This window comes from Temnothorax americanus, unplaced genomic scaffold, assembly GCF_048541705.1.
Source record: "Temnothorax americanus isolate GAGA-0224 unplaced genomic scaffold, ASM4854170v1 Scaffold9, whole genome shotgun sequence".
NCBI classification, from domain to species: domain Eukaryota; kingdom Metazoa; phylum Arthropoda; class Insecta; order Hymenoptera; family Formicidae; genus Temnothorax; species Temnothorax americanus.
Window position 1 is genome coordinate 3,197,746 of NW_027509812.1, and position 17,066 is coordinate 3,214,811.

At 42.3% G+C, this 17,066-nt stretch overlaps 1 protein-coding gene across 1 annotated transcript; it reads right to left on the minus strand.

Annotated features, from left to right (window-relative positions):
• Positions 1-86: 86 nt before the first annotated feature.
• LOC143907976 (uncharacterized) lies at positions 87-15,538 on the minus strand. Its single transcript, XM_077425148.1, has 4 exons — positions 14,506-15,538; positions 7,278-7,410; positions 3,609-3,872; positions 87-3,300 (listed from the first exon to the last, which is right to left on the minus strand). Exons 1-4 carry the CDS (start codon positions 14,506-14,508, stop codon positions 3,242-3,244), a joined length of 459 nt encoding a protein of 152 aa, XP_077281274.1. The 5' UTR covers positions 14,509-15,538; the 3' UTR covers positions 87-3,241.
• Positions 15,539-17,066: the final 1,528 nt, after the last annotated feature.

The following is a 17,066-nucleotide window of genomic DNA, read 5'->3' on the forward strand; positions in this document are numbered from 1 at the left end:
ACACAATCCCCGAAAAGACAAAAAATATCTTCCACGTTACAGGCATAGGGAAATGGTCAGGTTGCGACGTAAGGAGTTTGCGCACGTACGAATCAAAATTGTATTGTGTTCCCACGGGTAGAAGTACATCGTTTTACAATCGTGTGTCGATCTTCTCCGCGCGCGCACGAGTCTCTCATCCTTGCGGGAAATTATTACACTCGCGCACAAAGGCCATGGGGAATACTCGACCGTGCTTCGCGACGCGCGATCGATCTCCATTATTTTTTAACAATAATTGCAGCGGTATCGTAGACCGGTGTTATCGGGAGCGCAATTACGTATATAGGTGTGATCACGCGTTATCGCGGCCCGGATCGTCGACGCGCGCGGAAATCATTTGCGTCGAAATACTATAATCGCGAACGTCGGCGGCTATCGTTCGAGTGGATCGGGTCTGTTCAATCCGCTATTTATTTTTTGTCGTACAAACACCCGTTTACAACGTTGACCGTTATCTCCGGTCGACGCGATACCATTATTGACTACGAAAAGCAGGTACGCAGGTGAAAAACACATTATCGACGCTCGGATCCCACCTCCGTCGCTCGAAAGCGCAGTCGATTCTTAAAATATAAGCATCGCACGATTAGATAGCGCAACACGAATTTGATTAGAGATCATTTATCAATCGTTGCTTATCACACACGTTTCCGCGGAATACTTATCGAGAGTCTTGGCGGTACTGTAACGGTACTGTAACGCGGCCGAAATAGAGGGAGCGAAAAATTCGCTCCCGGATTGATCTTATCGGTATAGATATGAATCGTTTAATTTTATCGCCAGAGCGTGTTCTGCGTCGTAACAAGTTGCCAAGAATGTTTCCCTCCTCGTCTATCGTCCCTCGAAATGCGTAAAGACCAATGTCCTCGGCAATCGCGCGAGAGACACGCAAGTCTAAAAATGTTTATTTATGTCACGCAGGGAACGCGATCCATATTCTCGACGTACACTTCATGCCATATGTCCCGAACCCTATAGCTTTCGTTTGCCCAGCGCAGAAAAAAAAACCCGCTTGAAACGCAAACGATTTGAGACGAACGTCGAGCGCGACTACGTATTTAGCGTAAGACGTACGTTGAGAATACGGGCGTGTGCGCGATTACATGATACTTGCCTATATACAGATTTAATCGTACATTAAATACACCTTATTGATTAACTTAACTAACTATGCTCATACGCAAGTTCGTGAAAATCCAGGACAACCTTCGCGATCGAGTGAATTGTGTTGTATCACCCTCAAATAATCTACACAGTATGTACACATCCGCTGTTGTATGCTAGTATACGCTATTATTCGCTTGATTCCATCTGTACAAACATCTGATCGGTGTTTCGGCCGCTAAAAGTGTCTCGGTACTTCGCGCGTTGCCGTTAACGTTGCTGCACAACGTTAATGAGAAGAGATAATCGCGCGACACCGGAGCGGCCTAGGAAATTGCGCAACGTTTAATAAAATTACGCCCTAAAATACCGTACCTCGTAACTTAAATGTTGCAAGCGCGATTTATATTTCCAAGGTACGTGTTTAAAGGAGAAATTACGGCCGTAAGACCTCGGAGTTAATTTCACACGACGTATCGTTCTGCCTCGAAACTATGTTGAAAAGCCACTTTCATATACATGTATGTTTTCTCACCGCGAGTTTAGAACCAACAAAATTTATTTGGGGAAAAGACGAGCGCGTCTCGTCGAAAACGCGTGTGGGGTTTCGGCCGCATTAAATCTCACTTATAAATTAGATAGATTTTTCGAGTCGATGGCAAATATCTCAAACGAGGCCATCGTTTGCTGCAACCTAGATTCTGTTGCAACCAGACTGATCAACGAATCTGGAATTACGAGCCGAAATGAAGGATCTGGGATTTAACGCGATGTAGAACACCCTGTTATGTATATATTGCAGCGATGTCACAAAGTACGCAATTTTTAAGAAGGATGCGGTAATTCTAACGATATATGCTGTAATTAATACTCGTATTTGTCATGGATACACTGTGTATTGATATTAATGTCGCTCCTGGTTATTAAAAGCGTACAATTAACTCTCCCACTATTTACACAGGGCGGAACTTGTAAAATTTAACAAGAGCACAAAGTGGAAAATTCTAAATTATTTTACGAGTCTTTTTGATAGCACGTTTTCCATTGGCTCCTCTTTCTCGCAGTATTTCTAATTAATAATCGCATAATATAAAATAAAAAGAGCCTTCGTAGAAATTTTATTAAAAATATGTATCGCGCGCGCGCACACACACACACACACACACACATGCACACGTAGCCACTGTATTTTTAAAACGGCATCGTTATTGACAAAACCAGAGTCGCGAGTCAAATATTATATTACATTTAGCCAGTTTAACTGCCTCAATATATTTACTTTGCCAGTTTTAATACGGAATACGGTCGAATTCCAACAGACTATACAGTATATACGTACAGAAATATGTAATAAATCGTCAATTATTTAACATAGAAAATGTTCAATCGCTGGAAAGCACTTTTGCAAATTTTATATTTTTGGCTCGTATTTCAGTAACAAGATAATAAAGTAAAAAATTTTCAGGTCATGAACAATTCAGCTTTTATTTACATCTGCTTTCGTTTCACTGACGATGAGTCAAAACGTATCTCACTTTTAGTCCGAGAAGATAAACGTGCATGATTCTAATGTTCCGCGCAAGCTATACTGATGGACTTATCTGGCAAAACTAATCTCTTGGTATTTTTCATTCGTGTCACCGGTCGATCTTACTTTAACGGCAAAAGATCATGCATTGGTTCCCTTTGAGTGCTATTCAAAAAATTCATTGTACGAGCAAGACAAATCCATAATTTGTAAGGTTTACCTGCAAAATTGAAAGCAAATCTTACAAAAATTATGATTTTACGATTTCTTGCATTGAACCCTTCAATTTTCCATCGATTTTCTTCGAACACAAACTCTGTCAGCTTTCCGTCAAATATTGTCCAACATTCCCTAGCAAACGACGAAACGCTTGTTCGATTCGCCGTTTACGCGCATCAATCGTTCATCGATATATTCTAATCGCAATAACGTGAGTCAAAGAGCATTCGAGGACTTTGTTCATAGAAACGATACATGCTTCCATCGTCCTCATCGTCGTCGTCATCGGTGATGGAAAGACCCAATGTGTCGCGACAGCGAGATCCGCTACGTAGTTTCACGGGCATGTCAGCCGTGCTGTTTCGAGGTGCTCGGTATGTTCGGATCCTGCCCGCTGTTGGTAGCATCTGTAACACATGGGGCCTTGAGCGACCCAAGTTCCCCTTCGAAAGGACAACACTGCGTGGCCAAATCGAAAATATAACATCAAATGTGAACATGTTTCTTTTCCCAAAACATCAGAAAATGCGATAAGCGAAGATTTGTTTTGTAATACTCCGATAAATCGAGTGGAGCGTAAATATGCGTGCATGCCCAGGCCAGATGGTGCGAACGAAGCAGAGCAAAAAAAAAATGCTTTCTTTAATCGTTATTTATTAATTACAGTCTCCCTGTTCGAGATCGCGCGCGGCAGAGGAATAAGGTGGATTGACACCTGTATTGGTGGACAGATCCTCGAAACGGTCTGATAGGTCGGAGAGGCCGGTCTCGGCGTGCCGGCCGAGAATGTCCGGTAGCGCGTTTCTCCTGCCGGTCCTTCCGGTCGACAGGAACTCCTTCGAATTGTCGCCGTTCTCGTAGGAGCCGCCTGGGGTGACCGAGCCGCTCGTCGCGCTGCTCGCACCCTTGTCACCGGGCCCGTCCCCGATTTCCTCGGGGCCCACCGGCCCCGCTCGCCTCGGCGTCAGCATCCTCAGCACTGCAAAGATACGCCAAATCCTATGTTTGTGCTCGACGCTCCGCAATTGGCGTTTCAAACGCTACTCCGCGATAGTTTAAAACTCTATTAGCCTTATATCGCTTTTGACTTTTTATTTTAGTTATACAAAATTTATATTTTAAGTATTATTTTACGTCACTTATAGATATACGCGATTAAAATATTATAACTCTTAATTTTTAACATTGTTATATCTTTCTTTTCATTAATATATATACATTTTTTACGTGGAGAAAATAAAAAGATTCGTGATATTATTTCAACGATATTTTGGCTTAAAAAAAGCAACTAGATAAGAAATTGTAATAACAATCACAATGAAAAACAGAAACGAAAAGATGGAAGCAGAGTGGTTACGAACAGTGTCACGTACCGATATTGCAGATTGAGAATTAATAAAACTGTTAATTAAGCTTCGATGACCCAGAATTATTAATTAGATTTCGCGGAATAAAACAATCTTCGGTTCGGAGAGGCTGGTCAAAAGCTTGAGATATGATAATAAAGTTGATTGAGATTATAGCGATAGACGAAGCGCGCGCGCACACACACACACACACACACACATTCGCTCACATATATACAATTTACGGCACCTTCCTTAATATAAGAAAGTATTATAAATATACGAGTCTGCGTTGAAATATATGTATAAAGGGCGCGCAGTTAATTAAAGATCTCTATAATTTCTTCATTAATTATACTTCTAGGGCTTAATCGTCACGATTTCTATATCATGGTCGTATCGAATAAATTTAATCGCTAATTAAAAACTATGAGGATACAAAGATCGCCTTTAGGCACGACGCGCAAATTCATATATCTTCAATTTATTTGTTATGTAAATTATAATTTCGAAAAAAAAAGTCACGAGCAAACGTTGCGATGATGTTATGCGCGCTGTGAAAGCATGCACCATATTTAATTTACCGTCGCCAGTTTTTTGTTGCGTTGCACATAGTTCTTGTCTATACTGTAACGATAGTTTAACTCGTTAATTATATCGTAGCATTTTAATTACACTTTGCATTTCACGGCACAAGCACACGCGAGATCGATCGTGAGAAAACATATAGCGTTGCGCGGTTCAAAAGCAGACGCGTATTATATACGCTGAACAATGAGATATACATTTCAGCATCCCTTTACGCGACATTTAACTCACATCAGTATCAAAAGGATTACAACATACACTTGTCAGACCGTATAACTGTATCCTCAATGTTTATCACGAAACTAATAATTTAATTCCTCGTTGTTTTAAAGGATTCCCCTGGATAAATATTACCCGTATTTTCACGAGTCATCTTCACATGCGCCGCGTACATAAATACACACGAGATAAATTTCAAACAATACCGACAATGCCGAATAATAGCTAAAATTCTCATTTTATGCATGTTAAAAGGGTATATAGCTTGTTGAAAACTCGATATCAGCGAATGTGTCTGCGCGCAACTCCCCGTTTCGCGGGGGTTGCGGACTGATTTTCCGCGAGCACTCACCTAGATACTTCTCCGTCGACCTGAAAAATTTCCGCGCACCGAAGAACGACGCGAGATATTGAGCGCGGCCGCGACGAGATCGGCGGGCAACTGATCTCTAAAACGTCATACCTTCCTACGGACCGCCGCCGCGCCGTTGAACACTTTTATCAGCCTCCTCGCAAGATTCGTGCACTGGCACGTATCCCATCATATCTACGAGATTCCGGAATCGCGCGCGACACGATTATCGTCGCCGATTACGATGGCGATCGTGTATAACACGTTCGCCGCGCGAAACTGCCGTTTCGGAAAGGAGATTGACGGAGGAAGAGCCGACGAAATGCCGACGTCTATAATCGCTTACGAACGGCGCCGGTGCGTGTGTACACAGCTGACGAGAAAATGAGTACGCCGAAACTACTCCACGAGGAGCACTCTAACTGCCTCTTCTCCGTTTTCAATATTAAACACTTCGATCAATTTCGTACGAGGACCTGGCTGAAAATGCGAGATTAACTGAAAGAATTGTCTTTGTCTATTATTATATAGCACGCTTTAAGAGCTTGGTCGTTAAAAACATCTAGAATACGTTTATGACAGGAATTATTAATGTCTCGAGAGATCGTCTTCAAACTCGCCGAAAATTTTCAAATAAAAAAGAGAGCGATAATTCTCTGAAACACTGTCTATGTAAAGACGTAAATATTGAGATGTGTTAAATATTGAGATGTTTACTGCCTTAAATTATCCTTTATATATGTTGTCTTAGATGGAAACATTTCAGATATAACGGACAATATCGCGGTAACGGGTCTCACGCTACCCGGAATCATTCAAGTCACATTCTTTTTTCAAGTATAATTTATAGCAAAATATGCGATTTACACCTCAAGTACGTCATGTTACATCATCGATATGCGAATATCTCAATGCAGATGATTCCAAGCCCGTTTTCCAGCGCAAAATCTTTCCGTATTACAAAGAGAACTCAAACAAAACCTACTTACTAGATTTGCGAAAAACGCGACGACAAATTTTATAAGCGGATTAACACGACGTTGTTTGTTAGCCGCTTTTCCCGAGCTGCAATGTGCATTTTAATCAGCTCTTATTTTTGCCCATTTCACCTTCACACGTGTTTTGTAAAGGTGATATATTTACGTGGCGAAAGCGGTGAAAAATAACCTCGCGAAGTGCCTGGTCGATCCGAAAGCGGGATCATAATTTGCGAGGATTAAGTTAATTGTTCGGGAAAACGCGCTACGACTCGAATAGATATAGCTGCTGCTATTAGAACGGTAAGTACAACGCGTCTCTGAGAATGCGCATGACGGCAACAGAGATTTCGCCAAGTAAATAACGTAGGTATATATATATCGCATCGCGGGTGAAAATCGATAAACCGTCATCGCGGGTTTTCGTTTTATCTCGAAACTCGCCTTATCTCGTTTTCGCTGTTTTAATGTGTCCTATACAAAGATTACGCTGCGACGAGTGGCGGAGCGTGTTGCAGGAGGTACGTTTAACATGAAAATACTACTGCAAGTATTATTTACATACGAACCATTTCCAAACGATTAAACTCGATGTTTATACGCCGAGCATATTCGTCGATACGTACATAGTTAGCAACTTACTGGGATATTGCGTCTCGTTTAACGTCGCTTCCTAAAACACGCTATCGATTCAACTGGGCTCAGCCGCTCAGCTTCCAAAGTGCGCCGAATGATTTCCGGAGTTCGCGGAAGATTCTACGTCGCGAAATAATTCGCGAAGACCGTCATAGAAGATTAGTCAAATTAGTATATGCGCTATGCGTGAGTTAGTTAGTCCAGATAATTTGACTGGATTAGTCGTTATAGGTTGTTACGAGAGCACGAGATCAGCAAAACGGTACCTTTTGCACGTGTAAACTTTCTTCGATATCCCTTGCGCGATGTATAGCCGGAAGTGGCGAGGAACAACCGTCGTCGTCGCGAGGAACCGCCGCCGCCGCTGCCGTCGTCGGGCAGCACTTTGCGCAGCTTCACCTAATCGTATACGTTTTCGTTGTATTACAAACTCCCTGCTATCGACGAAAATCTACATGGCGTCGGAAATCCGAACGAATCAAACGAACGTATCGTCGCTATAGCTCGTCTTGCGAGCGTGCCAATATATGCAGAACTTGTGGGAAAAATTCTGCCCATTCTTTCCTGCGCGAAAACAAAACCGCTTCCCGGAAGCCACGATAGACTTCAATGATTCATTCTTTGTGCGAATTTTCGTATAGATAATAAAAACTTGTTTCCGAAGGTTATCCGATCAAAAACACGCATGTAAATTATATTTGAATATATTCGTCGTAAAACTCCAAAACGATCTGACTGGGAATATTCAAAGTATTATAAATATTCAGATCATGAACACAAGAGATAACCATCAGACTTGATGGTATAAAAGTTTTAATCGAATTTTTTTTCCTCTTTGCAATTCTTTTTGTCAAGAAAATAATTTAATATACGGAAATGATTAATATATCACAAATAGTTGCAAATTGTATAGAATAAACAACATCAAGATTTTTTTAACACGCCAGACTGTTTCCACAAACCTAATATATTCATATTCAATAATACAGCAAAAAACGCGATATAGCGATGGATTACAAAAATAACTAACATAATACATCAGCGCGATTAAGTGCAAATTATCATTCAGAATCAGGGAAATCAGATTCTTCTATTACGAGAATATTTACATATAAATATATATACAATATATATATCAGTATTTATATATTAATTATACACTGATACGTAAATATTAATATCAATTAATTATTAATTAATTGTCATTAAATATTTATATTTGATTAAATTTATTGAAAAATAAGGAAGAACGGTATTTCGTCCGAATTACGACGTAAATATTCGAGGTTAGTTTTTCGGCTTGTCTCGAAATTTCAAAGTTCACATATTGTATCTCCACGTCCGCAGATTTAATCCCGCGAGGACGTGGAATGCATTTCCGTAAACCGCGCATCCAACCTTGGAAGATAATATCAATCGTAACGTAACGCATGTCAAGCGAATACGAGCGGTGTGCCCACACAATCGCGAAGGTGCTTTAGACTCATTCATGATTCATACATCCACCCAAAGCGCCCGATTGTAAATGATAAAACTGTTTATATTGTCGGAACACCGAAGCAATGAGAGAGGAGGAAAAACGAAATTGAACAACATAAACGAAAGAGCTAAATAAGTCCACATCAAGATAATGACTTGATAATTCCAGAAGGCAACGAACGATAAGATGACGCTTCCACGATCGTCACATCTCTATTAGCGAATTTCCTCAAAAGAGATTTTCCGGCGTCTCGACTTGTATTCTCCGAAACCATAAAATTTTTCCTTCTCGCGAAGTACGAGAAACAGTTATATAAAAGATAATTACTTCGAGAGCTCAGTTATACAAGGTGCTTAATTAAGAAAGTTGTCATACTTTGAAAGTACATTTTTTACAAGTTCTATACAAAAGACTTTTTTAATCAGTTTTTTTTTTTAAACCTTTTTAATTTTAATTTTATATTTATCAAACAATAAATCGGGGTGCAACATCGATCTCTCAAAAGCACAATATTTCTATATTCTCTCTATAACAAACGTCTACATTTTTTTAAATGTTGGAAGGACAAATGTGCGAAGGTGAAAAATAAGTTTGCATACGTTCCGCGCAAGAAAGAATGTAATATTCATATATTTTAATGTAGGATAAACATTTTTGCAGGTTAACACGTGCGTCTACCAGAGAGATGGAAATACACAAACATGCATTCGCTGCAGTATTCAACAAAGTGGCATCGAAGGAAAAAAAATGACGCATATTGCAAGGAAAAATCTCTGGTGCAAATCAACGTTCCGCTTCGACGTTGCAATAAGCACTTTACTTATGTAACCAAAGACCCGAAAATACTTCCGTTATTTAAAATTATAAATAATACAACAACAATAAAGATGCGCCTATTTACGCGAAGCCTCGCTTTACCATTTCAATAAATCTTATGCGATTATGCAGATTTCTGTATATATGAATACCTATTGTGCCAGTATTATTCGCATAATTTGAAATCTCAAGGGAAAAAGAACAGCGAGTATAAAATTACACTGCTAACAAAAAATAAATAAATTGACGCGCTTTTTACTTTAAATAATATTTTGATAGGCAAATAAACGCTGTAACGAAACGTTGTATGAATAAATATAATTTTGTTTCCTTTAATAAAATTGAAAAATCGAAGAGAACGCGTTCTCTTTTATTTGCATTTGAAGAGAAATATGGCCTCAAAAGGTTCGCGGAAAATTTCTCAAATATCAAAAATTTCCCTTAGAATATTTCCCAGGGAAATTTTATTTTTGCTCTATTTCTTGGAATCAGATGCGGGTCAGAGGCTTATGTCGTATTAGGTTTGATAAATAAATCCTTTAATGACACGTGCTGGAAAGACTCCAGAGATGTGCGTGTCGCGGAAGCTTATCGGAATAAAGCAATCTGCTGATCAGCTATAGCTGCTAGAATAAAGGATTGCACGTCACCGTATGCATCGCCTCATCGATATTGCACGTCATTTACTCGACGATGCAGAACCAAATTGAGATCCGCTTTCGATCAGGGACAGAGGACCGTCTTTTAGGAATATTAAGGCTTCTGACACGTCACTCAGCACCTATGTCGGATCCTGACGTCAGAGGCGACGTCAAACGAAAGCGAAATCAAACGATTTTTTTTTACAATGCACGTCGGAATAAATGAATCTTTTTTTTTTCCACGTCGCGCTTATAAATTAATTATTCGCGAGCTAAAAATAATAAATTATCTTCACAAGATTGTTTTATCGAAACGTGTTCACCTGTAGTTGAACGTATATTACCGGGAAAACTTACGTGTAGCTTCTTGTTTCTCTTCCGAGGTCATATCTAATTTAATATAATTAATGATGAATTAACATTATGACATCTCTTGGACGAAGAATATTTCTCGCAATTAGCTTTAGGTGGACTTTATCGTCGATCAGACACGGAAGTTTCTGTGAGACTTTTCTAATAACTATTTATCAGCATTTGTAAAATTAATGTTACTCGAACGAAACGGTGACGGAAGAAGCGGGTACTCTCGCTATTTTTAGCAGGTCAGGTGGGTGCTTCGTGCTTCGCGTGATACATGTATTTTCATCGCGGCGAAGGAGCGAAGCGGAGCGCAAAGTGCCGTCATTCAGAAAGAGAGTCGTTGTATGGAATGTATAGATACTTAATTGGCAAATCGGCCCTTTATTTACGAGTCGCATATGTAAAGTCACGCACCACAAGCAGATACTAATTGAGATCATAGTGCGTGCGGGCGGAAAGTGAAGTCATCATCACCTATAGTCGTTAATACAGCATTATCGTTATCCGCGTAAATGACGCAGACACTGACGCAATGAGCGTTTGTCGCGTGTACATACATCTAAAATTACTATATACGATACGAAGTGAGAAGACTTTCAAGATACACGCGACCTTCTATATATACAAACATTTTTATTTATTTTTAATAAATGGAAAAAATTAACTAAAAACGTTTAAATAAAAAATTAAATATTATTTGACTAAAGTCGACGATAGTGCAGAAGAAGTTAAAATAAATTTCCAAAACTTTTGCGCGTCTTTTCATAAACTTTACTGTTAATTATTGAAAAGTAGATATTTCTTTCTTGATAAGCTGTCTCTAGCTCGCCGCGATGTCAAGTCCAACCCTGACACTCACGTTCTCAGTGAGATGACATAATGTCACAGTAGCATGTCAGAGTAACATTCTACGAATATATGCAGAATTTGATCGGACAATAATAGTGTTGCCCTTATTGAATCGATATCGATTATCCGTCGTTGCGCATGCCGAACCCTCAATCAGACACGGTTCGCCTTCGATCTCGTATTACACGAAGCGGAAAAATTCTACATCGAAATCATTCACGGAACGCAAATGGATTTTCCGTAACTCTAGTAGCTACAGCATCCTTCTGAATTAGGTTTTATATATTCACGCGGTCAGTCATGGCACTGCTATCGCGAGAAATAAAGTCGAAAAAGAAGCTCCACAAAAATGATGACCGACAGGCAGATAATAATCCGTGTCGTCGAAATGATCTAGGGAGATCGATCCTTCGTCTTCGACTTCTCGGTATCTTTATTATTATCCGCATACTCGCGTATTCACGAGTCGATCGATACGCCCTGACATCGCTAGGTAAGACGAGGAAACTTACTTATTGTTAGAGATAATAAGGTCCAATCTCGGAAAAATGGAACAAGGAACGCGCCGAGAACGTTATTGATCGCCGACATTTCGGTGTGTTTTTTTTTTGTTCCTCGAGTGAATCTATATAATTTTATCGATCAGGATTTTCGTTAACGCACCCTTCGCGTATTTACGTTGTTAACGTTGTTGAGAAATCAGCAAGTCGAGATAATAATCCCGGTAAGTTACACGAGTCGCGTAAGAGCGGACGAACACGGATGACAGACAACGTTCTCGACTTGTCGCGCGATCTCCATGAAACGTCGAGCAACATGTACGATTACGTCTTAGAATCGTCTTGTTAGTCTGCGTCTTGTTAGTCGCAAAATAGAGAAGATTGAAACGTATACAATAATCGCGAATTTTAAAAAAGCATTCTAATTTACACAAATTTGTTTCGCGAGCCAATTTACTCGTCGACGTATTAAAATGGAACAGAATTCCCACTTCGTCGGCATTAATGACAAAGCCAGATATCGGATGGTCAATTGATTCGCTTTGAAATTTTAAAGCATTTTTATTTTCGCTTTACAATTCTCAAATGTCATTACACAGGAGCGTTTGTTCATATAATTTTACATAATCGCATTTTACGTTTGAAAGGGGACACCATATTCCGACGATCGAGTGCCATTTACCGGTAACAACTCGAAAAATTGATCAATTTCGACCGTGTGATACTCCAAAAGTGTCTCGCGCATTTAACCACTCGGCCTCGAGTCGGTCTATACGTTGACGCAATTCAACGCACGGTAAAGTAATCGAGCAATCGAGCCCGCAAGATAGACCTGATCAGCCCGAAAATGAGTCAAAAGATTTCCCATGTGATTTCTCAATCACGCGCATATACCGGCTTTGCCCTTGAGTTAGACGCACGACGACATCGTGAGAAAGAGACGAAGCGATTATTTAAGAAACATTATAGAGAAGACCCCCCCCTTCATCTACGGGTGCTTTGATCAATCTTTCTTCGAGTCAATCTTTCGTCGAGGCGCCGAGGAATCAATAGATGAAAACGAAAGAAGCTTCCCGATCAATAAATAGACAATAAAATCTTGTCCCTGCGGCTTAATTTTATGCTTTACTTTAACAGATGTGTAATTTTTAAAGATCCCGATATTCCCCGCTTTTCGAAAGTTCGCTTCACGCCACTTCGCTTTTATGAAAGACCTACATTATATATATTAGTACCTATTTTTGCCTAACCGAAAGAAGTCCGAAGAGGATTTTCGCTTTTACGAAAAAAAGTGAAAAGCTTCTTCGCTTTACGTCATTTCGACTTACGAAAAGTTTCTTAGGAACGTTCTACTTTCGCATAGTGGGGGAAACCTGTACATTTAATTATTTGCGAAAAGTTATTTAATCTAATGAAAAACTGACAATAAATGATATGCGATGTCTGTTGATCTTCATTAAGGAAACGTCAAGCGATTTGTGACTTGATGATGAAAAATGGTTCATTAGAGCTGTAATACTCCGTATGATATCAAGAAAATTAAAGAGAATTTCTAATGCAGTGATTCTTATAACCTGATCTCCCAGAATATATTCTCACATCCTCTTAAAGAAATGTATAAGTATACGACTGTACGGTTGGTCGACAAAAATAGCAATTAATTATCAATCTGGCACATTCCGTAAAGAACGCATGAATTCTTGGTTAGGAATCACTGTTTTAACGATTATACACGTAAATGTCATAGTTTACATAGTTATGTACAAATGGCGGAGTGTATAGAAGTCGCGTGAGAAGTCCAAGAATGCCGATCGATTGTCAACTTTGATTGAGCCAAACAGGATTGAGCCGCGTGTTTGAAGAATAACAAAATGTGACGTAATAAAGATATATAAAGATCTAGCGGAAAATTAATTTTTAGTGAATCCTATGGATAATATAATCGATAGTTTAGAAAAGGAAAATTATGAATAATTGTTGAAAATAGAGATAAAAATAAAACGATTTGGGGCTCTAAAAAATATGCGTTTAGGATAAAAAAGAATTTCAAATATCGAATAAATAAATCCATTCGGCTACCGCTAAATTATTTCACACGATTGCATAACGATTGCATAAATTGTGTAAAAACCCGAACACGTAATATCCGCGCCTTTTATATTTCTTCACCGCAACCAGTTTACTAATTAATCTGAAAGAAAAGTGACGGAAAAAAATTAGATCGCGATCGCGACAGATTATCGACTAATTATCGGTAAATTTTTTCCGCTCTCGCTTTCGACGAGGCTCAATCTCGTCCGGAAGACCTGACTGTCACGTCCATTGGAAAACGATAAATCGTACGCGAAGAAATGCATCGATCCTCGTTACCAGGAATACCAGACGGAGGGATTTCGCGGACGAATAAAGCCGTTTCTCGTGCTGCGCGCTTCGCATTCGCGTCACGATTTTCGTCCTTCGTCCTCCGTCTCGCTCGCGCGCCCTCCCGCGCGCGAGCACGAGCGGAAAAGGGACGGAGAGTGATGAAAGGAACGAGCTCTGAAATTGGTAAGACGGCACGCGGCTATATGTATACCGTGGCGGCGTAAAGAAAGCGTAAAAGAAAACAAACTCGCGACAAACGAGGAGCAAAGGTGAAGGTGAAGGGAAAAGGGAACGACGACCTCGCGAGCGTCAGGTTCGGGAATGAAAGTCCGCGCGTGACCTTCCCCGGGGAGTTGGTGTTACGCAAAATCGTCGCCGCGTTGCCGTCATCGCCGGCCGCCGCTTATCTCGACCGTAAAAAGGATCGGAGCGCGTTTACTCGCCGTGACGCGCGCGTGACGTCGGCGCCGATTCTCAGACTCACCATCGAGGGACGTGACGTTGCTGCGTGTTGCCGCGTCGCCGGCCGCCGCCGTGTGCGTCCCTCTCCCTGCCTCTCCCGTGTGCGTTATCGCGCGCGCGGCCACGGGCCACACCGCCGTGACGCGGCGTCGACGCTCGCGGCCGTTGTTACAACACACGAGTTCGTTAGGCCGTTAGGCCCTGGTACACGCGTGTGACGACGCCGCCACCGCCGCCGACGCCGCCGTCGCTGCCGCTGCTGGTGTTGTCTATACTCCTACTCCGACTACTCCTTCTCCTCCTCCCGTCTCCTCTCGCCGCCGCCGTCTCCTCGCGCCGGCGGGCGCGAATGTGAAAATGCGTGTCGCTGAGGCGTCGCGCGTCGCGACGCAACGCAACGCAACGCAACGCGACGCGACGCGACGCCGCGCAGAACGGCCGCGCGCCGCGCTACCCGCACGCGGAACGCAAAGACTGTGAAAGACCTTTCTCTTTCTCTCTCTCGCTCGATCGCTCGTTCAGCTCTTGCGTTTCTCGAAGCAATCGATACTCGCACGAGGACCGCGCGATACTCGGTATCGCGAACGTGCACGTGCGACGGACGGGCGTCGCGCGGCAGTGGCGAGTGGCCGGTGGCCGGTGGCCGGAGTGACGGCTGACGGCTTTCAATCGGTTATCGGCGCAGCAGCACAAGCATGGCAGTCCCGTCCCGCGCGCGATTCACGCGGACGGATGATGCGAGCTCGCCGCGGTGACGCGACGAACGGAGAAAACGGCCAGCAGCGCACCGACTGCGGGCCTGCAGCTGGAGGCGGCTACGGTCGGCGTCGGCAGCGACGGCGACGTCGACGGCGACGGCGGCGCGCACAACAAAAACGGCGACATCGTTTCCCGTAACTTAACTTTGGTCTGCTTTGGTCGGCTGCCGACGGGTCACGGCGCTGATGGTTGCCGGACGCATGCCGCGCGTGTTTGCCGGCCGCGACCGAGAGTCGCCGGAGACGACCGAGCGGAGACTGGCTGGTGCCCTGGTGCGACTGCACCGAGGGTTGCGCGTTGCTCGGTTGCTTGCGTCTTGCGTCCCAACTTTCAACTTGACGCGAGAACTACCCCGGCCGGGGCCAGGGCAGTTCTCCAAAGCTGGCGCTCGTTAAACTCGAAAAGCCCCCGTCGGGTCGTAATCTGTCGAAAATTTTTTGTTTTTAGCATACTTTCTGTTAAATATTAAAAAATACAATTTAAACCAATACCTTAGGTTAAATAACATTATTTTTTACTGACAATGAGTGTCAAAATTTATTATTTTAACTTCGTTGGTCTAGTTAAATTAACGACATATTGAATAGGAGCAGTGGCGATCTATAGATAATGGTTAAAAATGACTCAAATTGAGAATAATATACAAATTTAACGGTGTATGGTCGATATATATTTCAGGTGCAGAGATCGAGCAGAATCGTAATATGGGATGCTGAAGAGCTCGCGTTTAAACGAAAGGAATGCGAGGATCACTTCTTACGGGCTGAACAACGAGCAATTCGAATAACGCGCATGGAAAAGCTTTTCGTAATCGGAACCGAAAGTTGATCTGACCAAACGAATCCGTCGTTGCGTGTCGATTAAGTACACGCGTGCTCGCGCGATTCATTAGAAACGTACGAGCGGGTTACGCTTGACTTCGCGACGACACGACCCACCCCGCGGATCCCCCTTGCTACAACGCGACGGCGCGGCGCGGCGCGGCGCGGCGCGGCGCGACACTCCTCGAATGCGAATTCGGTGAAATTTCTTCCGATCTTGCGCGAAATTTATGCAACACCTAATACGCAAGATTCGGCTCGCGTCCGTGAATCGCATTTGAATGCGTCGACTCGTAAACCACGGGCGAGGAAGAATCGTGACGCGGAACAGGAACACTTTGTCTGCCGTCCGAAAGATGAAAAAAAATAGGACACTGGCCATAAACGTCGTGGCGATGTCGACATCGCGAGAGAAAGAAAAAAAGAGAGAGAGGGAGGGAGAGAAGCTGGTGAGAAGCAATAAACGCCGTTACGACGCTGTCATATATGTTTGCGGTGAAGGACTTGCAGCATCCCGCTGTCAATCTCTTCATCGAGGATCGGCGCGAGAACGGTTGCGGTATTATTTTTTTTCCCAATAGTCCGACCACGAAGTTCAACAACGTATCTGTCCTGTTTACACGTCTCACGCAAAGCGGAGAGAGGAGGCCTTTCATTTTAATGAGCTACATCGCAAAGTGAACGCGAGTCATGTTGCGCCGACCGTCGATTAAATTATTTTCACTTTCTTTTTCCCGGCGCGCGTGCCGTAGACACTGGTCGGCAAGCACAAACTTTTCTTTCGTTCAAATAATCTTCAAATAAAAAATAAGTACGTAAGATAAGCTAAATAAGCTAAGTACGTGAAATGAGTGCGCGCGATTTCTCAAGAGCTTCCGTATTATTATCAATAGATCTCAAACTTCAAAGTTTGCGATCTCTAGATCTAGAGATCGCGAACTTCGTAGAACGACGTGAGAAGAATAATAATTCTACAGCATACGCAAACAAATGTATCATACGT

Bases quoted from the DNA above. Each gene is read 5' to 3' on its own strand.
- LOC143907976 (XM_077425148.1), bottom strand. The intron at 3,873-7,277 runs GTACCGTTTTGC...GTATCTTTGCAG, and splicing joins AAAGTTTACACGTGCAAAAG to TGCTGAGGATGCTGACGCCG. The intron at 3,301-3,608 runs GTGTCAATCCAC...CATGTGTTACAG, and splicing joins GGATCTGTCCACCAATACAG to ATGCTACCAACAGCGGGCAG.